This window comes from Conger conger, chromosome 1, assembly GCF_963514075.1.
Source record: "Conger conger chromosome 1, fConCon1.1, whole genome shotgun sequence".
Classification (NCBI taxonomy): Eukaryota; Metazoa; Chordata; class Actinopteri; order Anguilliformes; family Congridae; genus Conger; species Conger conger.
Genome location: NC_083760.1, coordinates 31,499,873 through 31,526,867, shown reverse-complemented (window position 1 = coordinate 31,526,867; position 26,995 = coordinate 31,499,873). Strand labels below are relative to the sequence as shown.

General features: G+C 38.2%; 1 protein-coding gene across 1 annotated transcript in view; it reads left to right on the top strand.

The window, feature by feature from the left end:
- The first annotated feature begins 1,397 nt into the window (after positions 1-1,397).
- The window catches only part of zgc:174356 (uncharacterized protein LOC100137120 homolog), a 50,510-nt gene continuing 24,912 nt past the window's right edge, over positions 1,398-26,995 (top strand). Inside the window, exons 1-6 of the mRNA XM_061239781.1 lie at positions 1,398-1,785; positions 3,008-3,716; positions 11,576-11,673; positions 20,469-20,607; positions 25,803-25,886; positions 26,319-26,475. Coding sequence (XP_061095765.1) covers positions 1,669-1,785; positions 3,008-3,716; positions 11,576-11,673; positions 20,469-20,607; positions 25,803-25,886; positions 26,319-26,475 — 1,304 coding nt within the window. The 5' untranslated portion in view covers positions 1,398-1,668. The remainder of the gene's footprint in view (positions 1,786-3,007; positions 3,717-11,575; positions 11,674-20,468; positions 20,608-25,802; positions 25,887-26,318; positions 26,476-26,995) is intronic.

The following is a 26,995-nucleotide window of genomic DNA, read 5'->3' as shown; positions in this document are numbered from 1 at the left end:
CTGGTTATGGGTATGCACTTTGTTGTACGTCGCTCTGGATAAGAGCGTCTGCCAAATGCCAATAATGTAATGTAATGTAATCTACCATCATTTCATCCCTAATTTGGCACGCCTGATTCTACAAATTCAACTCAATGAGATCTCTAGGGGTGTGTCCCATTACTCAAAAAATGCATACTCCTTTATTCCACTACCACCCTCCTCTGTTCTGGTCTCACACTAATTCGATGACAGGTGACTGAATGTTCTGACCCCTGAAATGGGCATCTGTGTTCCAAAATCTGCCCCTAGTAGTTGAAGTTAACAAGACGTTAAGTACTACTCTGATGAATGCATTCTCTCCCCTTCTATTTTATATCTATTATTATTCTCCTTGCAATTGCAGAATGTCATTGTGGGGTGGCGCTTATCCAAGATTCGGTATATGAGAACAGATTTCCAGGGCATGACAAATTGCTCGCTCAGTGAGATCATGTTGCTCGCTCCACTGTTCCATTACTGGAGTAGACAAGTCCATCCTCTTCTCCACCATCAAAATATACAATGATGTTGGCTGCAGCATAAGTCATTTCACATTTCTGGGTGATTTCATTGTGCTCACACCCAGATACTATAAAAGCCTACCTTTCAAAATCTGGCACTAAAGTGGAAATTATGCAAGATATTTCGCCAAATTTCTGTGTTGTTGAAGATGTGTGTTATTCTTATCACATACTGTACAATATAGGCCTAGCATTATACCTGAAGGATAGATTGCTTACAACTGATAACAGTTTGCTTTTGTGGCTCACATCCTCCAGACAAATTTGGTAATAAAAAAAGATGGGGAAGCAGGTTTATTTATTTGTTTGTACATTAAACCAACATGACTCTGTTTAGTCCAAATAAGCATAGCAGCTACCATTTCAGTACATGAACATGCATTAATCAATTTATTCAACCATCTATTTCCTATCTAAAAATCCAATAAATAAAATCCAAAATTTAAGACATGACACATATAACAGGAGATATAGTTACGCATAAATTCTTCTTCAAGAAAAGTAAAAACAAATGCGGTGTTAAAACTATTATAATGTTGCAAATTTGTATTTTTTTTCTCAGACTAATTTTTGTTATTTTAGCAATTATTCAAAATTGTTATCAAATATTGCACATATTTCAAATGTTTTTTCTTGTCAATGGAAAATATACCAGTGAGAATAAAAAAAGTTAATCATGTACTGTAAGTAAATGCAACCTCAGGATGGGCTTATTTTTCATACCTATTACATCACGTTGCATCCGGGCTTTGAAATCCGCCTCGCAGCCGTCATTCGCCAATTGTTTTTAGAGCCACACTCTGTGTCACGTGGGCTTGCTTCCACGGACTTTATTGGTTTAAGGGTGCTAAGCAATGTCGATAAACTTTTTTTCTCTTGTAGTTTGACTTGGGTGAAATGGCACTTAGCTAACGAGGAAGTGTACTGTCGTGAAAGCTGGTCTGATTTGTTGTCAAGTTGTAGCAGTGTGACTTCAAAATCAGGAAGTGTATAGGTTCATACAGAAGTATTGCTTTGCACTTTAAGTTTTGGGCTGCTGACTATCATGTGACCTAGGTTGACCTGGTTCGAATTATTCACTCCTTTTCTATCCTTACTTGTCATTGCAACGGCTAGGTTCGTGAAAATGCCTGGGTTGAGAGAAAGGCTAAGAGGGATTTTCGCTGTGGAGCCCGTTCTTTTCTTCTTCATGACGAGTACTTTCATTGTTTTCCCAGCATTTCAGCAGCTTGTCATCGCCAAGGTAAACGTGCGGGAATGAGCCCGAAGCTTCTAATCTCCTGGTCCCATACTATGTCATCGACTGGCAGCACTGCCTCGCACTTCTATTCAAACAAGAAAGAGCACTTTAAGTCTCTAAAGAGGGATCCATTTGTTACAACGTACATACAAGTGCCAGCATCTGTTCGTGAAAGAACATGAAGCGTGCATTAAAATGTTCTGGATATGAGAGAGAGAAAAAAAGTACAATGTGTAAAAGCAAAACGCTTTGTTTAAAAATAATACGCCTTTAAAAATAATCTGCAAGAAGACTTGGGCAAAATGTAGTCCCTGTGTAATCAAAGTTTAAATTAATTGGAAATATTTATATATATATATATATATATATATATATATATATATATATATATATGCAGTCCAGTAGTAATATAGTAGTTATAGTTATTTTAAATGTTTATTATTGATATATTTTAGATTAAGATGAATTGGTGGCAATTGTTTTGCAGTTTACAAAATACCATTTCAATGTAGATACTGTATAGGCCTATATGTATGTGATTCAAAGCTTTGGGAAATGTTAAGGATGTTATGTTGATACCAAATTTATCAAACATCAGTATACTTTGTTTTTGGAATGAAAACAAAATGTGATTTAAATTCTATGACCATCTTGTATTCCCATTTGCTAAAGAGATATGTTTTTCTGTCTGATATTTTTTCAGTGTTCTTCAAGAATATTCTTGCTGCGAGAGAAATCTTTGAGCCTTTTCTGAGCACTAGCTGGAAATTTGAACTCATTGTTACCCTTGCTTTTTGGCCTTACTGAATCTGACTAAAAATGTCTAGCTTTTTGATTTTCTTTATTCACACAACAGAGGTATCAATCTCTAAATCAACAGGTGTCATACAATGAAAAACTTGCAATGCAATGAGGTCCCTTGATTAGCATATCCAGAAAGAACAGTTGCATGTTTAATTGCCCAAAGCACAACCCAAGGAGGAAGGGCATCTGTATTCAGAGTATCTTTCATTGCAGACATATTAAGCAGTATTCTATTAATCAAGGAACAAATCCCTTCTTAAATTGTCACACAGAAGCAATAAGAAAGCTTATAAAGCTCATAAATATTGTCCAAAATATGTTGCATCCAACTCTTTTGCTTTTTTACTGAACAATACATATGCTTATCCATGTCTGTACTAACTGTCATGTGCTGTACATTCTGCTTCTGTCATTATGCTAGGTGTGCAATGAGATGTTCCCAACAAACACGACGGTCTGCGACAATCCCAGACGATTGAATGGGAACGCTGAAATTCAGAGACGGTCCTCCTTCATTATCTTGGCCTATTCTGGAACCCTCAGCCTGGTGTCCATCCCTCCAGCCTTAATGCTGGGCTCCTGGTCTGACCAAGGGGGCCGCAGGTTGGGCATGGTCCTGCCCAGCCTGCTGGCCCTGGTTGGCAATTGCATCTTCATCGCCATGGCGGTAGTGGAAAGCGCTAGCGTGTACTGGTGCGTGGCGGTTGCCCTGGTGACGGGGATCTCGGGATGTCACGTCTCCGTGTTCCTCAGCTGCTTCAGCTACGTGGCTGACGTCGCTGATGCCAGCAGCCGCACCCGACGGTTAGCCCTGGCCGAGTCCATGGTCTTCATCGGTGGGACAGTGGGGTTCCTCCTCAGCGGGTACCTCCTGCAAAACTATAAGTTTCTGGTGACATTTTCGGTATGCAGCACATTCCATCTCATCAGTATCCTGTACGTCCTGCTGTGTCTGCCGAGCCCTGACCTGAATACGCTAGCCGAGGGACAGGAAGAGGAGGATGGGCCATCCCTCCTGATGCATGTTGGGCGCTCCTTCAGGGTCATGCTCAAAAATCGACCAGACAACGGGAAGCAGAAGCTTTACTTCCTGGTGATCTGCACCTTCCTGAACAACGTGATTGTCATAGGTGGGTGAACAGCTCTGAACATGCTGGCACAAGAGAGGTGTGCTCTTTTTTCTGTCTTTTGTTGGTGGTCTTTCTTGTTATCACAGCTGTAGCATCAAGAGAAGATTGATGTTGTATATAGAATTATCGTCAGCATTAAGGCAAGAGAAAACACTGAAGAAATACCTCACCACATTCATATTTTTTAATTTGCCATTTTTCCTGGACTAATATAAACATCTTAGCTAATGCAAATTTTATATAGTGGTTCTTTATAATATTGTTCACTAGATTACAGTACTGTGCAAGAGCCTTAGGCATATGTAAAATGTAATAAATATGTAAGGCATATAATTAAATAATTAAATTAAAAGGGAGCAATATACAGACAAAACTAAATCAAATCATTATTTGTTGTGACCACTGTTCGCCTTCACAACTGCATCAGTTCTCTTTGGTATAATGTCCTGCAGTTTTAGAAGAAAATCAGCTGGTGATTTGTTCCAAATATACCTGAGTTCTTCTGCAGCCTTTGGCTGTCTCACTTGCTCCTGGCTCTCCAGGTAATCCCAGACAGCCTTGATCAAGTTTTTATCTGAGCTATTATTTAACTCCTTAATATCACCCCTTTTCTTAACACAAGCTTAAAAATGACATACCCAAAGTTAAATAGTTACTATTCTTGAACCCTTTTGACTACAGGCATACTCCTGGTCTTATAGAACAGAAGGTGTGATTCTTACCAGTTACTTATTTGCAATGCAGGGTGATAAAATAGCTGGCTCCCCCATGCCACGCTAACGGTTCACATCCCTGACCTGGTCACAGACTTGGACTTGGACTTGGATATTCTAACAATCCTTGATACAATTTCTCTACATCAAGAAAACAAGTTCCAATATAAGAACAATAAGATCCAATTCAGTAGTTGCATGAATAAATGTCCGGCCAACATATTTCCGGTAGAAATACAAGTTTGTTTTGCTAATTATTCAATACAGACATATTTATGGAACCAAATATCCCATCTAGTTATGAAGCTATGACTGTTCTGACTAATCCGTAATCCATTCGGCTATTTTCGAGAAAATGTTTTTTTGCCGGGACTATACCTAAGCAAATGTCATATTAACTACTGGTTTCTTTTGTGTGAATGCTAGGTCATTTCAGTAGCAAACTAATGTAATGTTTCTCACCTTTTCCAACAAGGTATAAGGTGTCATATTCAGGCGACGGACAGTTTAGGAATATCACTGCATTTGCATAGCCGAATAAATAGGCAGTCATGTGTAATTACAGGTTGTGGACTTGTCATAAATGTCGTAAACTTCTACTTGTACTGGCTAACGTGGCTAACGTGGCTAACGGGGCTCTGGTTAACCTAATTTTGAAATGAACTTCAATATTAAATGTGATGCAGATTTGTTAGAAAGTGTTAGGTTGAGTAATCTTTTTTGGAGTTTTGAATAAAACACATGTTGAGGTTACTTTTCTTTTTTGTATCAAAAAATATGTTTTTATAGAAAAATAAGCTTTTCTGATCATTCATGTGTCTAGACAAAAATATATGTGTATGTTTTGTATTTGGAGAGGTTTTGGGACCATTGAGGACATCTGGGGTGCAGTTTTGGGAAAACTCCTGTGGAATTTGAATGTCTGTCAATATATTTATCCAGTTTCTATATAAAGTAGTTTTGGGTTGGTCCTTTACTTAGAAATTAAGATATTCAGTGCTAAACTAATAAGGCGTTTTGTAATTTTTTAGTATTTTAATATGACTTTTGTGTACGCTATATGTACGTGCTCTAACATAAATTTGTTCCGTCTCAAATTTTCAGAATGGTACAAGCCTCAGAATGGTACAAGCCTACAAGTTATTTACTCCACATGTGAGATATTTAAACTTTTCTAGGACTAGTACAAAATAGGTGTAAATTGCCCTTTCGGGGCAATGTTTTTGAACTAATTGGGAAGTGTTAACGGGTTAACGGGTATTATGAAGGTGGTTACCATCTTATTTCTCACCTGAGGAAAAAACCGATGTGAAAGAAATAATGGATGATACAAAGTTAGAACAACAGCAACAAAAAAAAATGCCAGGGAGAAATTTTAGTTATAAACTTATTTATAACTATCAGACCACTCTTAATAAAAACAACCTCCCTGCTGATTGTCTTGCAGGACAGCGTTGGCCATGTCAGAGAATTTATGCAGTTTTAACGCCGGGTGGTCACAAAAAATATTGATTTCATTAGTTTTTAACTATTCTGCCAAATTACTAAAATGTAATGTAAAATGTATAGTACATTTATTTAGGACCTTTTATCGAATTATCTTTGAAATAAGCTTATCTGTTCAGAATGTTATACAGGTGCCTAAAACCTTTGCACAATACTGTTCATCTGCAATTTCTATTGCTATTTCAGAGCTAATCAGTGCATTCTTGCACGCTAGCAATGAATCAAATGGTTGATTTTAACACCCCTAATGGCTATATCTCTGATCAATTTATTCTGAGTGATCAGTGTCAAGATGCCCTGCTTTACTTGTATTGTCACTTATTTGGTCCTCATGTTGAGAGACAATAGCAATAGACTCCAAATGCAAATTCTACTCCTAGAATCAACTCTGAAACTTTTGTGTATATACTAATGCTGCAAAGACACACAGGTGGCCAAGAAACGCCAGCCAATTGTCCAATTACATGATGACCCACATAGGGGCTTCTCTGACCAGTATCGGCCAGTGGTTCCCAAACTCGGTCCTGGGGCCCTGTATGTGCTGGTTTTCATTCCAACCACAATTTCAATACCAGAATTGTAACAACATTTTTCTTAATCGATGCTATTCATGCTTAGAAGCATTATTTATCATTTTGGGTTACATTATGTCAAAAATAGCGATGAATGCCATGAAGAATAAAAATTAAAATATAAACACTTTATGATTACTGAGAAAGTAAAAATGTGAACAATATGTTACTTTATTCATGTTTCAATGGAACCAACCAGAATCGAGCATTAATTTCATAAAAATGAGACTTCACCAAAATCAAGATTCCATAATTATTGGCACCCGTGGTTTAGTGGTTTCTGGCAAGGAGAACAGCATGGAGTCTTTTCCTTTAACGCTTGACAAGTTTAAGGAACACCTTCAGAGGGATTTTGGACCATTCCTCAGTGCAGGTCCTTGCAAGATCCTTCACATTGGGTTTGATATTTTCATCTGCCCTCATCAGTTCAGCCAACAGATTTTTGGTCACTGCAGAATGTAGATTTTGTTGTAACGGAACCATATTCACACTCGCTGGTACACAATGAAGTCCTATTAAATGTCAAATCGTTTTCCAGGAAGTGGATGGAAAAAAAACTTAGTTTCAGTTCACACTGAAATTTGATTAATTTTATGGAATATTAGACATTTAGAGATTTTGGCTTGTGTTTAAGTGTATTGTTACTTGGCCCAAGGAGTTTATGTGCAGTGAAGTAGAAGTTGATGTGCCAGCTTTACAATGGCTGGTAAAGGGTCTAGTTGAGAGCAAGAAAATTAACTTCAAATACCTCCAAAGCAGTGATGCTTTACCACCACAGATTGTATAATGTGTATGTTACCCAATTATTCTTAACAAAATATGTATTTTATCTTGTATTCTTTTTAGAACTATTACTTAAGGCTAGGGTCACCAGTTTTCTCCACCCTGTTTTCTTACCTTTCAGTCATCCCTCAGCAATGGATCAGTAGACTTCCAGGATCACTTACTGTATGTTAGGCAATTATGACATTACTCCTCCCCAGCTGTCTACATTGAGGCATCAGTTGCCTCTTAAGGGTAGTTGACAGCAATGTTCCCACACTGTACTCTATTCAGACATGTGGCAGTAGCATAATTTATAGTGTTGTGCTGCATCATTGGTTTTTTCATCTGTGGCAAGGAGCCTACACAAAAAATCCCATCTCAAATGTTATTTAAAATAATTCAATGGTTTGCACCAGGTTTTGGCAAAAAAAAATCTATTACAATAGATGAACTGAAATTAAATGAAAATATGAGGCATATACTTGAATTTAATCATGGTCAGATTTTTAACTGTATTCCTTGTCATTGCGTGATGATGCTTGGTGTAAACGTGTTCTTATAAAGAGACATCTTTCTGCATCAAGGATAAGAGGGTGGCTGAAATTGACAATTATCATTTTGCTTGGAACATTATGAGAGAAATGTTCTGTCCTCTCATAAATCTCCTCCAATGCCATTGCATTGGGTTTTTTCATCTGCCTATAATTTCTAATCAACATATTTGGAAGAACTCATAAAATCCTGGAAATAAAGGTACAATAGGTAAGATTTTTGTGTTAATACATTGTCACAAGACCATTGTAAATCCCTTCCTATCATTGAAAAAGGCTCACTGACATGCCGACTCACCCTCTGCCTGTGTTTATAGTCCTTAAATTCGGGTTTCAAAGTGTTCATTTGTCAGGCCGTCAAATGTATCAAAACATTGTAGAGCTCTACAGCAATTAAAGCTCATTGGTTGAAAAATGGTCCCAACTGCCACAGCCAATGGTATTCTGGGCGATACTGGGGGATTGTTTGTGTCGATGCCCAAATTGCACTCCAGACAAGCAATCACTGAAACTCTGTGTACTACTGCTTATTAATCAAGCGAAGACTACATATCTAGTTATAAAATAATACCAGTTTGTTATCGGTAGCAACAAGCAAATTAGCTATAGTTAGCTTGAAGAATTCACAAATATCCACTTACAATAAAATATAAGCAATACAAACATGGTAGTGATTGCACAAGCGGTGTGCTTCAGGTGGATATTTGTACATTTGGGAAGCTAACTAGTAATCGCTTATTTGCTTGTTATAGCAAACTGGTATTGTTTTCTAAATAGAAAAGCAATAGTATACAGAGTTTCAGTGATCGCTTTCTGGAGTGTAATTTGGGCAGCTACATGTTCCTTTTGTCTCTAAGTATTCAATCATCCGTAAACCTTTATTTCTCTCAAACTGTAAGTTGTAGTTGCATCGTTTCTGGTTGACTATCATATCTTAGTTATATAGCCCGCTAGTTACGCAGCCAAATAACTTACTTGCTCACAATATAGTTGGTTAGCTAAAGTAAAAACTATAAATAGTGTTGTGTAGCGCAGCAAATTCTAGATCTCATAAAGTAACCTGTTCAGCAAACATTTTCTGACTAGAACGCTACGAAGAGACGACAGACTCTATTCCATTTGTCACTGTCAGCTTTCCAAAACAGTGCACAAGAACGCTGAACTGTATAATAACAATTTATATTACGCGTTATATTCATAGACTGTGGGAAGCATAAACAGTGTTGTGGTTTGAGGTTGTCTGTTGCTGCAATTCCTCTCTTGACCGTTAGGAGTCCAAAATTACCTAATGTACCTTTAAGTCCAGAAGAAGATTTTGTCAAGTTGGGTGTACTGGCTTGGTTAGGGTCAGAAACCCTAACCCTAGAGGAATTTGTGTGGTGGTTGAATAAATCTAGAGTGCATCAAAGTTCATTTAGTTGTTTTGACTGTGCATCTGCTGAGTATTTGGTATTCATTTCATTAGTTGTTTGATCTTATTTTACATTTAAAGAATTCAGATTTCTGTACTCTGAAACCAGCTGATAATTTGAACAAGACTTTCATGTTCCACAGTTAACATGAGTTGTGCCCCTACACCCTTGTTATAAAACAACTCCCTGAGCTCTGCTAGCACAGCAGTATTTGCTGAGATTATCCTGGTCCACAAATCTGAAATAGAAATTGAGGTAGTGGGATGGTACAACACAGCAGAATATAATGTGACTTGCAAATGGCCAGTGGAAGTGGAAGCCCCATTGGAAGTGTTGGACTTCTGCGTGCATGGCTACAGTTGGTCCTTTCGTACTCGCTTTGGATTGTATGATAGTGAGTGGACTCCATGTTAATGTCAGGTGTACTCAGGGGCGGTTTCACGGTGTTGTGGTATCCTGTGATAATATAAAATATTGACGGTCTCCACGTCAATTCCGTCTAAAGAATTATGCCACAGTTTCCATTACGTTAAAAACTCCCGTATTTAATAATTTTCTGCTAGCAGCCCTCAGTCATCAAAAAGGAACATTCTATGACATTTTACAATGTAGCAAGGTGTAGGTTAAATTCCCTTGATATTCCCTTGATATCACCTGCTATAAATGAGGTTAGCTAATTTGAACGCACCTCAGAAAAAACATTTGGGAGTGACGTGTGCTTGTCACTTTGCTTGTCACTTTGCTTTGTAGTAGGCTAACTGTGTGGCTAACTGTGTAAATGAACACTGTGAGGGGGGTGCATAGCTTCTCACCACCATTGCAAGGATACTGGAATCCCTGGCACGTGCAGATTTTTTTACCGCCTTGGACCTTAGGTTATTAGGTGGTAGAAATGGATCCTGAAAACCAGCCAGTCACTGTATTGGTCACTTGTTTGGGATTGATCCATTTCAAGGTTCTAACTTTTGGTTTGAAGGCAGCACTTGCTACCTTCCACAGACTTATGACTCCTCTGGGAGACTGTTGTATCTGGGCTTCAAGTTCTTACATTTCTTGGGCATGTGGTGAGCAAGGAAAGTTTGTGTAAAGGTCCAGATTCATTGGTTGATTCATTTATGCAAGAGCGGTGATGAATTTAGTGGATTTTTATAATTGATTGTGTACTGTATGTAAATGTAAACATTTAAATAATTGTGTTAAACACCTAGTAGACAGTGCTTATTTTAGGGATAGGTTATTCCAAGTTGATCTGAAAAAAAAATTCTGTTCAATAGAAGTCAAATAAATATTGTAAATTATTTTTGAATAGTATTTTGAAGAGGCATTTTTTCATTGGCGAGGAATTTGTTTCGTACATCATTTTTATTGTCCCCCTCCAAATGAAATAAGTCTCCATAAGTTTGTTTGTTTGTCACACTGTAGCAATGTGTCTACCACAAGGGGGCATCGAAGCCATTATAACTTTCCTCAGTTCGGTTTATTTCGTTTAGCTGTCATGAAATGTCCAGAAGAGGGCTACACCATTTTTCTTCCCTTCATAGCTAGCTTATACAGCGTAATGTCTGTACAGTAACTTAGCTAACTTATTAAAGCGTAGAAGCAGATATATAGCCTACAGTATGTACCTATGCATAATTATTCATATTTATCCAAAAGTAATTCAAACAAATTAAACAAAGTCATGGCTAACTATTGTGCATTCACAGTCTCTCAATGATAGCCTTACCCACACACCACTTTGATTCCCGCTGTAGTAATAAGTTATAATGTTGTGTGTAATATATACAATTTATTTTCTGTTAAATTAGCTTTAAAGCTAGTACCAACGTTAGGCGCCAAGCTATTTTCCCCCACCCAATGAAATCAGAGGTGGCACCAGTGCATGGGGGTAGAGGACAACCGTTTTCTTTTTAAGTTTTTCATACTTTACTTGTTTTATGTGGTTGGAACAAGTATTAAGATTCCTTCCTGGTCAGCTGGGGTTTGGGGATAATGCTACGGTTATATTCTATTCAAATATTGAAACTGAAAATATCAAAAACCCAGGAAGTGAAATACAGTATTCCTTATGTGATTTTGTAATCTAATATGAAGCTTTGGAGAAGGCGAAAGAGTAATAAACATGCCATTTGAAGGAGGCAGCTACCCAGACACCAGTCCAATTTCATCTATTAAGTCCATTTTGGTTGTGCCCTTACCAGAACCAACCCTGATCCTCCACTTCAGGTTGATTCATTTTATCAAAGGACCTACTTTTCACATTATAACCTAAATGACACCCTTCCAGACTTTTATGTGAAGCAGTCAAGAGTAACTAACAATGTGCTCTCCTTTTCCCAGGTGAACAGTCTATCTTACTCCTCTATCTGACATATAAACCAAGAGAATTCACCACAGAGATGTACGGTGTGTTCAACTCTACACGGATGCTGTTGTTAGTAAGTACTTTAGTAGGTTTAGAAAAGGAATGTCAGTATAATCAAATATGAATGTGATCTAAATGTGTAGCATGATGTTTTCTCAGCAGTTTAAGCCCAATTAGAGGGATTTCCGTTGTACAGGTAATTGTATTATTGATTATCCGAAACTTATTTTGTAGCAGTGATCGGGGACCAGTGGACAGTAGACGCTATTGGATTGTAGAACTTTGGCTACGTATGTCAAGGTAAACTGATGTAAAGAGATGGTCACCTAAACCTATAGCTTGCCAAGGCCTACACAATACATCTGACCAAAAAGCCCAAAAAAGAGGCAAGATTTGGCAAGGACACAGCTCACGTAGTAACGTTCATACTACTAGGCTAGCATGTAATGTTATGTAATGTCTAGAGGCTATGGATACAAAGCGTAGACTTATGCTATTAATTTATAGATTTCCTGATTTGAATCACCAAGTTCCCACCTAGCTACCTGTAGGTAACAAGTATTGCTACAAAAACTGCACAACTGCACCACGCTAGTTAGCTAATGTAATAGCCTAATAACGGTCTGATAATGCACCCTGTCATTATTTAGCTATCAGTGGCAGTGTAAGTAACTTAACATTCATACAGTGCAGTCCGTAAATATTTGGACAGTAGTGTAATTTCTGTTATTTTGTTGCTGTACTCTAGCACATTGGATTTGAAATGAAACAATGAATATGAGGTTAAAGTGCAGACTCACCTTTAATTCGAGGCTATTTACATCATATATTGGGTGATCCATGTAAGAAGTCCATACCTTTTTATACAAAGTCCTTCCATTTTATGGGGCCGAAAGTAATTGGACAGTTGCCTTCTCAACTGTTTTAGATTTTTCAGGTGTATTCAATTACTTCCTTAGTGCAGGAATATTAAATTGTTCAGTATCTAGTCCTGATTGTAGGATTTTGAGGATTTTTGTCAAGGAAGCCATTATGAGGCTGAGAAAAAACACATAAAAAAACAATCCAAGACATTGGCCGAACAATAGGCTTACAGAAGCGAGCTGTTTGGAACGTCATGAAGAAGAAAGAGAGCAATGGTGTACACCCCCACTCAATCACCTTGCCTGGTTTTCTGAATTAATTTTTTATTTCCTCTGTTTGTAGTCGAGCAATTCACACATGGTAAAAGCAAAGTCTTTTTATTTCACAGAGTTTTTATTGAAGGGTATTTTTATACATTTTGCTTTCATTATATGTGTGACCTATCAACATCATCTGAGTCTGGATGTTGTCCTACAAGTGATACTAAAAACCTGCCTTTGAATGGATGTCCATTGGGATTGGGACTACATTTGGGGGTTTTTATTCATTATGGAGAGCATATTTAGTCTTCAGCTCTAGAGGTCTTCCATGACCCGCCAGCCCCTTTGTAACTACTGAGCTCACCAGTGCTCTCTTTCTTCTTAATGATGTTTCAAACTGTTTATTTTGGTAAGCCTATTATTTGGCCTATGTCTCAGACAGTTTTTCTTTTTCTGATTTCTGATTCCTGATAATTGCTTCCATAACTGTTATTGGCACAACTCTGGTTCTCATGTTGACAAACACAAGTAACGAGACTCAAAAGCCTAGAATCAAGACTCACACGAAGGAAGTGATTGAGTACACCTGAATTATTAGAAACTGCAGAGAAGCCAACTGCCCAATTACTTCTGGTCCCCCAAAACGGAGACTTTTGGGATGTAATTCTTACACGGATCACCCGGTATGGATGTAGATGCCTTCAAATTAAAGCTGACAATCTGCACTTTAACCTCATATTCATGATTTAATTTCAAATCAAATGTGCTGTATAAAAAGCCAAAAGAACAGAAATTGTACCACTGTCCAAATACTTACGGACTGCACTATAGTAACGTTAGACTCACTGTGTTCCGTTGTCAGTCGTTTTCTCACAATTGAGCCATCCAACTTTTTCAATATTCATCTGTTATCTCTTTTCTGTGATCCACCTTTGTGTTTATAAGACATCAAATGCTTTTTTGTAGATAGGACTCCTCATCATCACTATCTAGTGGCTACCTGATAATAAGTTAATAATATTTGAAATACATTCTCATCATATGTTTGACATTTAGCTAGAGGTTATTACAAAGTTGCTCCATATATGTTTGGCTGTGGAGAATCCATAAAGGATCATAATAATTTATTGGCAGTGCCTGCTGTTTGTGATTTTCAATCATTCTGATTGAGTGGGCATGACAAAGGCCACCTCTGTCACCCTATTGCATAGCTATGGTATATTATCATTGCTTAACCTGGGACAATTGCTAAAATATTCCCCGTGTTGTAGTTATCTCAGTACAGTAGCAGACTAGTATGATGATTTTATACAGGTCATGAAACTTACTTAAACCTTAAGTAACATCTTCCATTTGCAAATTCAGCCAGTGTGTTTTGTGTTTTGACATTTTAAGGCATCAGAAAGTTTTGGACTTTAAACATTGCCCTTAAACAACCCTGTCCGAAAAACTGCATTTGAATTCCAAGCGGGTCTTATCTAGGCAGAAATAAAAAGAAATGATTTTTGTTGCAACTGGCCATAAGCTTTTTTTATTCTTCAATTTGCATAGATATATAAGCAATAAAAAGATGAGTATTTACTAGAACCTTAAAAGTCCTCCAGGCCCTCAGTTTTTGAATTGGCATTGAGGAGATGTCACATAAACCGATGTGCAAGTCACAAAAGCTCATTGTGTAATGATTAGTTTCAGAGAAAAGACTTGGGGTAATGTGCAACAATATGCATTTGCCATGCCTTGTAATTGTACGGAGTCTACCTGCTGAATTAAACTGTTGCTATCTGTCATATACAGTTGACTGTCACTGTATCATTTAGCAGGGCTGTTTTTTACGACATAAAATAAATATGTAAGGCAATGTCATTGGGTGTTACATGATATTGATTCCTTCTGAGTTATCTACTTCTACTACTTTCTTGGACATGTACTTGTGTGTTAGTGGAATTGTGCATTTTATCCATCAGGTATATTTTAGCATTGTGATTTGCAATAAATGTGAATTAGGTGAACATTTTATTTGAGTGCTTGCTATCATGGATATTTATGTATATTTCTTTTTAATTAACAATAATTTTCCAATTGGAACCAATTAGATTATATTTTAGTAAGTAGTAAATAGTAAGTTATCTGAAAAAAATGTTTCAGATAAGTGTTATGTGGCTGTTCTTATCTTTGTGTCTATAATCCGCAGAATTTAATGTATTTGATCTCTGCCATTTATTTTACAATTCTTAACGATTAGTCATTTCCCATGCGCAGGTACTCATCTGAGACGGATTGCAAGGCTTTCTCCTTGAATGACTGCCTGTCTGTATATGCTGCTTTCACAGGCAATAATGCATCTGTGCCTAAAAAAGAAAAAAACAAAACAAAAAAGAACAGGTTGAAAGTGGCTCCTATCAAGCATGAAATAGGCCTGCAACCATTCCAAGTCCCAGCAGTAGCCGTTCATACCATAAATGCCATACGTGTCTTCATCTTCAGGATAACGTGCACCCATTTAGATGGTGACTGGTTTTCCTCCAGCAATGGGGCAGGCGAATACTGTTTTCACCTTCTGCATATATTTTAGTGATTACACAGGGTGGCTCACAAAATGCCTAAATACCTTTAAAATTCCTTACAAAAATGTATTTCCTTCGGGAGACTTGATATTAACATTAGTTCATGAAATTAGAAGTAATTACTATAACATTCTTCAAAATGTCACTGAACCAAAAAGTCTGTATTTGTTTACCCTGTATCCTTATACGAGGACATTCAGTTTTGGCTTCCCTGAGCTCGATTCACTATTTTAGAATGCTTGGCACTATTGCTTGTACTCTCCGGTAGCACAATGTGTAGTAGCCTATGGTTTGAAAACAAGATGGTGGTGATCAGAGTGAATGTATTTTATTGAAGAAGAGCAAGCAAAAGTAGAAGACGGTACGAAACTGCATCAAGTTTTGATGTTGAAGTCTGTTTATGGTTGCAGTCACAATATTGTGTGCAACCACTTTGAGTGATTGAAGAGGACAGTGATTCAAAGAAACTTGAGCCAAGGCGCAGTCAAAAAAAGCAGTAGTTAATCCAGGGAAGAGGCAGGACATTAATTTAACACACAAAATTATATTATTCATTGATTAAAAACACCATGGACTGGTTTCTAAAGTCTATCTTGCACTAAAACATTCCCCGAGTGGAGATCCACTAAAAATGAAAACTTAGTCTTGAACTAGACTTAATCCTTGTCTGGGAAACCAGCCTCATGTTTTGGTTCACAGAAGCCTTCAAATGATTTTAGTATCGTAATCCTGTGTTTGGGGATGTAGTAACGCTCTTGTCATATTAAATTAAATACAGTGCAGTCTTTAAGTATTTAGACAACGGTACAATTTCTATTCTTTTGGCTCTGTGTTCCAGCACATAGTATTTGAAATGAAATGATGAAAGCAAGGTTAAAGTACAGACTGTCACTTACGGAATTTCATCCTTTTTTGTATATGGTCCCTCCATTTTAGGGGACCAAAGGTAATTGGACAGTTTCTCAGCTGTTTCTGATTAGTCAGGTGTATTGAACTGCTTCCTTGTAGGTATAAGAAACATTTCAGTATCTAAGTTTGATTCTTTGTTGTACGTCGCTCCGGATAAGAGCATCTGCTAAATGCCTTGTGATGTAATGTAATGATTCTAGGCTTTTGATTGCCACAGGTGCTGGTTCACTTGCCTTCATTGATAATGTAATTGTTGATGGCAGCAGCAGAATTTGAAGTGCACGGAAGCATCTTATCTGCTCAAGGTCACTCAAATACTTCCAAACTCATTGGACGGTGCTTCATGCCACAGCAAGGCAATGATCCCAAATATAGACAAATGCTCTCTTTCTTCCAAATGTCCCCACCAGTTTTTTGTTTTTTTTGTAAGCCTATTGTTTGGCCTATGTCTCTGACATGTCTCCATTTTATTTTTAGTTATTCTGCAACCTGGGGGGTATTTCACGAAGCAGAGTTACTGAGTTAGCTTGGATAACTGTGCTGAGTAACGGCTCTTTTTGCCGCAGTCCATGTTCTCAGATTTGGGAGGGCTCTGGGTTTTACTTAGTGCAGTTAAGGCCTCATGAGGAACATTGGTATGTGCTGTATAGGTTGGGACCGATTGGGCTGCCTCTAGCCTCTCTCCCCTCTCTTGGAGAAGTGGCAAGGAGTAGAAAAAATGTCAATTTGTGATTGGAATGAGCTCAAAACATTTAACAGCTGTTGTTTATATCACGGAATGTGGTTGTAAATGGCTAATAAAATAATTTTAAAAAAAATATTTTTTTATATGCATATTTTAGGGTCTAACTGCTATTTTTCCGAGCTGGATTTCCCTTGTGAAATTGGGTGATGTTGCTAAATGTTAACACAGAGAGCTGATCACAGGAAGCGGAGGGTTGAGGGACTCACTGCCCCACTGCTCTTTGCAAATGTTTTGTGGGATTTTAGATACTAAAACCAGGAAGAGAAACCAGAAAACTTCTTGTGCTTGAATGATGCCAATTAGCATCACTTTTTTTGCACTCTGTAACCTCTGCTCATTCTTCTTTTCCTGTGATAGAGATATATTGAGCTTGTATCCTCACATGCTTCCCGGCATGCTGGCAAGATTTCATGACTTCATTCCGCCTAAATTGATGTGTTTTCACCTCCTTGCAAGCACACAGTGGGGGTTATTTTAGGCTCTGAGGTTGTCAAAGCTAACATGCCACAAAATCAGTGTTGTTCATTTGCTACCTTTTATTCTTGTAAAATTGCACCAGAGGAATACAGGATGACCTACGGAGGCCCATAACACAAAGTAATATTGTATAATTGGGAATCTATATACAGTATCTCTTTTTTATGCCATGCCATTGATTGCATCCAAAGTGGCACCTTCTGTATGGTTTCCCTATGGTCTGTTTCTCACAGAAAATGTGGCTGTTTGAGAGAACATACAGCATGAATCCTCAGCAAATCACCCAATTTACCTGTTGAGTGAAGAGACTCCTCCTTGCATTGACAAAACGTGGGTCAACTGCGAATGTTCTGGTACTGTGACTTGAATTTTACATAATGAGATACTGTAAGAAAATAACATGTCCTGGGTCATGGTCTCAGGCCAGCGTTCTTTGTAAAGCCGCTTTGTGACAATTTGTGTTGTGAAAAGCGCTGCACAAATAAAATGGAATTGAATTTAAAGAAATATATCTTCCTTGATAATGGTATTGTTTTATCGTGGAATAAAATAGTGTTGTGTGATAGGAGTACTCGGATAATGTTTTTTTTAACATTTCACCAAAATATCATTGATCGGAGGATACCTGTGAATTTGTACTACTTGTACTGCTGTTTCAGAAAACATGGAAAGCTCTCTATGGACCTCCTCCAGCTGTGTAGTTCTTTGGGTTGTCAAATTGTGCTGCTCCTTAATGGAGAACATATGTAATATGGCAAATACACACGGCCAGGATTACTTTGACTTTGCATATTAAAGCACACATGAATGTCTCAGGACCTTTGCACTTTGAATTCATGTTCCATTATTGGTTTTTTTTTAATGGCTTAGGGATTGGACCGACTCATAATTAGGGTGGCATTGGGTCCACTCAGAATTATTAAACACCACAGGCTTTAATGAGTTCATTAAACTTAAAACGTAGTATGCTGACCTTTTCGGGACAATGTTTATGCATTCCAATTATGTCTCCTTCAGAAAATTGGGGAGGGGGGGGCCACTCAGGATTATTAAATCAAACCAGTGTGTGCAGTAATGAAGGTGAAGTTAGTCACTGTGTCCCAAGTCTTTCATAAGAGCAAGAGAGGAAAAAGCCTGTTCATTTGTTGATTGGGAACCATAATCCAACTTGTATACCACAATCATTTTTTTATGACTTAAGCTGTAGATGCTTATATCAGCTCTGTACCATATGACTTTTAAATACAGCTGTAGCAGCGCTTTGCCCCGAGTTTCTTAGCCAGTTTAGGCACACCCAGTTTTTGATTGGTACACCCAAGGTTTCTCCTCCTTAAATGCATAATGTCAACCCCCCACCTCAGCCACGATCACTGGCACACCTGCAAATTTCTCTGGTACATAAGAATGTTATTATTATTATTTTGTATAGACACTCTGGTACAATGTGAGCTCACGTACTCTGAGCTTCTCTGACCGGTAACCATAATAAGGTTGTTAAGTATCGATGTTCTCCTCATCCATGCGCAATCAACTACAAAAAGCATATAACTAATGACATAATATTTCCAACAGAGAATAATTTGTTACGCAGATGTGAACATGCTTATGTAAGCCTAACAAAATTGTGGCATTTTCAATTCATATATGGAGACTGTTGCGCTTCAGCGAAAACAGTTTTTGAGATTTTATGCCAACATTTTTGAAATTATACAACAATTACATTTACTTTGCTATTCCTTTCCAAGGAATGTTTGAGTACTGAGTGAAGGGTTTAGGGTGAGCATCTAAATACATTCTTAAAATATTATATTATTATTCGTTAAGCTTATGAATAAGAAGCCAGCCTGCTTTTGAATCATAAATAGCATGTGAAATTGTTGAATGTGATTGACTTGATGGGGGTTGGGTACTTCAATCAGTGGACCTCAATGAATATATCAGTATACAAGATGTTATGATTGTCATTATTGTACTTTTGAATGATCTTCCCAACCTGTTGCTGTCTGAGCAGAGTGCAAGGAGAGGGATGTTGACACAGGGCAGTGGGAAGCAGGATAAAAAGTGTTGTATAGTAAACAAAATGCAGTATTTTAGACCTCATCAGACCCATAATATAATTTAGTAAGACATAGCTTTAAAAAATGTAAAGTAATATGTGGTGATATTGTCATCAAATTTGAAAGAGGATTTGTTCAGTGTTGTGGCTCCATTGTGTTTCTGACCGGATCAGCCACAGCCACAGTAATCTGTATCCATTCAAAAACAGAAAATATTTTCAGTGAGAATAAAAGCTATTTCACTGTGTTTGGGCTTCTGCAACTTTGCTTTTGTAATATTTAGAGTAGTTCTAACTCTTGGAAAAGCCCAAAGGGTTAAAGACCAGGATTATGTCTGTATTGAAAAGGGTTCAAGAATAGTAACCATTTTATATTTGGTATGTTATTTTCAAGCTTGTGTCAAGAAAAGAGGCGATACTCAAGGGGTTAAAAACAACATAAATTTGTATTATACTGTTTAATTAATCCTGTTTGCACTGTGAAATAATTAAATCTGTCAACATCACCCATCAAACCCAGTGGGTGCGCCTAATGTTTTGATTGGTTGATCGATATGAGTTACATTACACTAATGGCATTTGGCAGATGCTCTGATCCAGAGCGACGTACAGTTGATTAGACTAAGCAGGAGACAATCCTTCCCTGGAGCAATGCAGGGTTAAGGACCTTGCTCAAGGGCCCAACGGCTGTGTAGATCCAGTCTTGTACCTTAACCACTACGCTACAGGCCACCCGTTGATTGCTTTTGCCCTTTTGCCTACAGCCTTGTTTGTGTTTGCAACAGTCCCAACAGGATATACAAAGTGGTTTCACTACTGTTTTCTTACACTTGTAGCGATAGATATGAAATCAATACTGAACACACACATAAGCACAAAGATTAAATCAGAACTTCAAACGCTGTCACAGCACAGTATAGTGAGCTCATGGGAAACACCATTTACGGACAGTTAAGGATGAATTGATTAATGTTGGATTCATGTTTTCCCCAGGGATTTTCCTTGATGGGGATCTTTCCACTGCTGTTGCGATACTTCGGAGAGATGACGCTGGCCAAAATGAGTGCATTCTTCAGGACAGCGTCATATGTTCTAATGGCATTTTCCACAAACACATGGATGGTATTCCTGGGTAAGAGAACATTTCTTGCTTTGTCTTCACCTTCTCAAGTCTCAGTGCTGTCTTCTAACGTGTTTCATTTTCCAATATTTTAAAATATTGTGTAATAGGCTGAATATATTGAAAGTCGAAGTCAATAGTACAAGGGTTGTGGTTCAGTGCACCAATGGTTTCACAAAGTGGCCTCTAATTGTGCTTGGGAATTTCCAAAAATGTCATTGCAGAAAATAAGAGCAGGAGACAGGCTTCCCTGTAATGCTTTGCTTGTTTTTTTTCAGCTGCACATGATTTAAGCCATATGTTAAAATGTCGGAATGGTTGGAAAAGGAAACTCTATTTCTACATAGAATAGTACATTGCCACAATCTGTTTCTTTCTGTATTTGATTTAATTAAAATAACTGGTAACAGGTCTTGTAAGTTACAGAGGGTTCAGAGAGTATTCAGACCCATTATTCAGTATTCACCTTATACACACCTTATTGTGTTGTAGATTTAATTTTGAATGGATGAAATGACCATTGTTGCCCATCAGTTTACACTCAATAACCCACAATGAAAAGTGATTCTACATTCAGCACTTTGTAGATGCCCCGTTGGCAGTAATTACAGCTTTGAGTCTTCTCGGGTACTGTAACTCTCTATAAGCTTTGCACACCAAAATTTGGGCAGTTTATCCCATATTTTCCTGGCAGACTCCAAGCAGGCTGTCAAGGGTGGCTTTCATCTGGCCACTGTACCATAAAAGCCTGATTGATGGAGTGCTAGATGGTCGTCCTTCCGCCATATTCTCCCACCTCTGCAGATTTCGGAACTTCTGAAGCTCTGTTAGAGTGACCATTGGGTTCTTGGTCACCTCCCTGACCAAGGCCCTTCTTGCCCAGTTACTCAGTTTGGCCGGACTGCCAACTCTAGAAGAGTCTTGGTGGTTCCAAACATCTTCCATTTCAAATGCATTTAGACCACAGTGCTCCTGGGAGCACTCAAACCTTTAGAAATGCTTTTATACCCTTGCCCTGATCTATGCATCACCACAAAGTCTACAGGGAGTTCTGTGGACTTCATGGCTTGGATTTTGTCCTGACATGCAGTGTGGATTGTGTGATCTTATACACAGGTGTGCCTTTCTAAACAATTTCCAATCTATTACATTTGTCACAGGTGGACTCTACCAAGTTCTAATCTAATCTCAATGATGATTAAAGCAAGCAGGATGCACCTGACGACTTTTTGGAGTGCCATGGCAAAGGGTCTGAATACTTATGTAAATGAGAAAGTTATTTTATACATTTGCAAAAAGGAATTATGGGTTATTGAGTGTAGATCCATGGGCAAAAATGGCAATTTTATCCATTTCAAATTAAATCTGCAACACAATAAAGTGTGAAAAAGGTGAAGGGGTCTGAATACTGAAGCCACTGTAAGTCTCCATAGGCCCTTACATAACATCCTTTTAAATATTACGTATGATACATACATTCAGAAACAGTCAACAAACATGAACTCATTATTTACATTCTGTCACCTTTCATTTCATATAGTATGTCTCATTTAGAGTGTCCTGGTTGTGTAATAATGTTAATTTTGTTAATGCACATAGCACATCTGTCATCTGTCACATGAATCTTCTAGTAGTGTTCATGTAGGCTTTAGATCTGTAGACAGGCATATACCTACCTGGGTAAGAATGAATTTATATATTTTTCAAGAAAAAGTATGTGAACCCTTTGGAATTACCTGGTTTTCTGCATGAATTGGTCATAAAATGTGTTCTGGTCTTCATCTAAGCCACAAGTATAGACCAACACAATTCTTCCTTCAAAATCTGCTTCAGCTCAGCCATATTCTTTGGATGTCTCGTGTGAACGCCTCTCGTGAGATCATTCCACAGCATCTCTGTTTGGTTAAGGTCTGGGCTCTGACTGGGCCACTCCAAAGGGAGATTGTATTTTTTTGAAGCCATTCTGTAGTATATTTTCTTCGATGTTGAGGGTCATTGTCCTGCTGGACAGCCACCCTGACATTATCCTGTAAGATAGGCCCTGAGGCAGCAAAGCAGACCCAAATCATGATGTTCCCTCCGCCATACTTCCCTGTTGGGAGGCTGTTTTCATGCTGATATGCAGTACCCCTTTTTACGCTATTTCCAGTTTGTAGCTTGTATGGCATCCTTGGCGAACCCCCCCCCCCCCCCCCCCCCTTCAGCTCCCCCGGCAAGAGGCTGCCCATGTCGCCCATACCAAAATCCGGGCCTGTTCTGCTTCCCAAACAATTCAACCTTAGTTTCATCAGTCCACAAAACATTTTCCCAGTAGCATTGTAGTGTGTGAAGCTGCTCTTTGGCAAACTTCAGGTACACATAGATGTTTTTTTGGAGAGAAGTGGCTTTGTCCGTGGTGTCCTACCATCGACACCGTGCCTGTTCAATGTTTTGCATACGGTAAACTCATGAACAGAGATGCTAAACAGTTCCAATGATTCCTTCAAGCCTTCAGCTGTTGCTCGGTTCTGTTGCATGGTTCTGTTGCATGCTTCTTGTGAATAGTAAACTCAAAATGTTTGAGTGTTTTTTATACTGTGAGTCAATGTAGCTCTAACCCACACGTCTAATCTCATTTCATTTATTGGGCTCCAGGTTTGCGGACTGCTGACTCCAATTTGCTTTTGTTGAAGTCATTAGCTTAGGGGTTCACATACTTTTTCCATCCCAGTGCTTGAATGATGTATTCAATATGGACAAGAACAATACAATAATTTGTGTGTTATTAGTTAAAACAGATTGTGTATCGTTTAATATTGTAACTTAGAGGAAGATCAGACCATGTTTTAAGACAAATTTATACACAAATGCAGGTGCCAGACAGGGTGGGAACTGCTGATCTCCTGGGATTTTCACGCATACCAGTCTCTAGAGTTTGCAGAGAATGGTGCGAAAAATAAAAGACATCCAGTGAGCAGCAGTTCTGCGGGAAGAAACTTGTTGTTAATGAGAACTCTTCAGGTCAGAGGAGAAGGGCCAGACTGGTCAAAGCTGACAGGAAGGTGACAGTAACACAAATAACCACACATTACAACAGTGGTATGGAGAACAGCATCTCGGAACACACAACACATCAAACCTGTAAGTGAATAGGCTACAGCTGCAGAAGACCAATAAGTAAAAAATAGGCAATTTACAGTCTCACTGTATTTAATTTACAGTGGAAAAAAAATCACCGTATAGTTAAAGCTTAGCAATTATCAGTTACTGTATGCCGATGCATTTAGGATCATAATGAGACAGACTTGTGTTTCAATGGGTTTCATCTTTTAAAAATGTGCAGGACAAATTGTTCCTGTTATTGCAGTTTAGCCCATGTATAGTTTCTGTACATCTCGTCCCATATGGTTCAAGCCCTGGTATAACCATGAACCTTTACAGCCTATTACACAACCAACAATATACGCAGTTCACTAACCAATATAAGATTGCCTCATCATAATCAAACTCAAATCTGAGCAGTTGTACAGTAATTGGTAACGGACTCCCGATGTCTGTTGTATGAGGAAGGAAGGAAAGGGTTTTGGAAGGTGAGTGTTATTGCGTTCAATGGGAAAGATAAAAAGTGACTTAAAAGGATGAGCATTCCTCTGTTGAATTATCAGCAGGGGCCACAGAATCTGCATTCCTCCCTATTAGTTTTCTAGCATAATGAAGGGAAGGGCAGCAGCCTCCAGGCATCATCTCCTCCATTCTAATGCCGGTGTGCCAGCACCTTGTTGTAGTTGTACAGCTAAACACGTTGGCATTAACCCCCCTTCTAACCTCCTGCAATGAATGGCTGTCTGCTCATTTTTTTTGTTGAGAAAAACATTGTTTCCAATTTGTAATTCCGGACACTGTTGGAATGCTAGATTTCTAAAGCAGGACACTGTAGTTTCACTACTTTTGTATTGGGGGGGGGGAAGGTTGTTGTTAGTATTTTTAGTTTTAGGTTGCGAAATACATACAAATACTACAACAATTAGATTATGTATGTTCTTGCATATTAATTCTGATTTTAATAAAGAAGATGGTAATCTGTTGGAGCTTTTTCATTCTGATAGCTTATGTGAAATCGAATGAGATATTTATAGGAAATAAAACAAACATGATTGGAAGCCTTCCCCCTGCCAGTTTGGGGCTGTTCACAGTACATTTACACAAAGTAATGACAAGGTGCATTAGGTCGCTGCACTAATGGTTTATAAGTGTAAAAATATTGGGGAGCAACAGCTCTGTGAGATCTACTGAAGTGAGGAAAAAGAAAAAGAGTCCCATCAGCCTCAACTGTGAAATGTTTCCAAAATTCAAGATTGAAACTCTCCATGGACTGATCCTCTTGGCAAGACAAGGAACCAGGGCATAACAAAATCAATGAATAACATAGTAAGCTGACCACAAAGTTACTTTTTACTTATTTGGGTTGAATTGAAGAAGACAGTCGACAACTGCAAAGCAACGAATATGAAGGATCTTGAAAGATTATCTGTGGTGAAATGGTCAAAGATCCCCAACTATACAGTACATTCACTGACTATTGAAGACTTGGTTATCCTTGAAAAAGGAAGGTATGCAATGTACTCAAAGTACAATATTTTCAACATGTTTGAAAACTCAAATATTGCTCAGTATCAGTGTTATTAACCTGATACAGCCTTTAACTGTTCATCTTTGTCAAAAGTGTAAATAATTTTGGAGGCTGCATTAAGTTTTTCATTAGACCAGATCTGCTTGCACTGCATAAAAAGATCTCATATTAACACATTTGGCCTGATGCAAGAACCCTTTCATACAAGAACTAAAGATTTGTTCTTAAATCGCTGGTATGAGCGATTTAAAATAACCCGGTGCATTCACCAATTTTCTCATATTTAGAATTTTTTCTCAGATTAGAAGAACATTTACAAGTGGTCCTGACCTACCCTATGAATCATGTGAACACGTATTCAGATTTTATGGTGCAGTTACAAATTTGCAGCTAGGAGCTCAGAATTTGTTTCTGATGCAGACCGTTGTGGTCGAGGCGTTAACCCTCCATATGGTACAATAAAAACTGTTGTTTTTTGGAGCAGTGTGAGTCATTTCTTCTTTTCATTGCTTCTGTTCTCTCTAGCTTCAAATATGAAAACTTGGAAAATGTCTCTGAAGAGTTCACAGTCCCTGTTTTTGTGTTCCCCTCCCTGTAGTGGCTGTGGTGGGGGCACCGTCTGGAATCCCTCAGGCCGTGATCCGATCTCTGTCTTCTGCTATCGTCGACCTCAATGAGCAAGGTGAGCTTTTAACATCTACTTGTCCACACATTCTCCACACAACTTTGTCTCTCTTCTATAATACCTAATACAGATCCATAGGTGTATTTGTAGTATACCCGTGTATTGAGCTATGCATTCATGTGTATGCCAGTGCTATCCGTATTTCATTTTAGCTGATTTTAAAAAATGGAACTCAAAGGGAAAATGCACACTGCGGAGTCTTGCTTCAATAAAAACTCGTTTTATCTTGGGCTTTGTGCAAGAACAGTCTGCATATTCCTCAACTGATACGGCTCTAGCTGGGAAGCAGTCAATCACAAGGACAAGCCTGTTACTAAAAGATGGAAATCACTGTTCTCTCTGGCACACCATTCAATATTTTGTGACATCCTTGACATGGCATTTATATGAACGCCGTTTTTTTTTTTTTTTTCTGTATTCAATTTAAAGGTGCCATGTTTTCCTTTATGGCTTCGATGGAGGCATTGTGCATCATTGTTTCTGCGGTGCTGTTCAATGGCATATACCCTCTGACCTTGACATCATTCCCTGGGATGGTCTTCATCGTGATGGCAGGATTTGCCTTCATTTCTCTGATCTTCATACAGTGAGTAATCTCTGTGTTCTCCTATAGCTGGTGGAAAGATTGGTATTATCAGTTTTAAGGGAAGAGTTACTTCACAAAGTGTTTACTTCACAAGGAAAAAGAAAGTTGATGCTGGTTATTCACCGGGGCCATGAGGGTTGTAAGGCCATCCAATCAGAATACATTCTTTGACTTTATCAGATGTTTCACAGTAATGGCATTGAAGGAAGTGCTCATTCTCTGGAACTTTTCGATATTTCAGATATGCAATATATTTTCTATTGGCCCTGGCATTTTTGTTTGTGTGCGATGAAGAATGTTTTTGATGCTTGTATAAAATCAGCCACTTTCAGAATGACTAGTTCAGTGGCAGGTATTAGCTTGTGCTTTAAAGCAAAAAGTCTGATTCATGAGAAGAATGTGTGTTAATTGATACTTACATATGTGTTGGACAAAGTGTAGTATTTTACACAGTGCGGCGTGTAAAGGTGATCCATTCTAAGTGATGACATGGCCATTGTTGTTCATGCTAGCTGGTTAG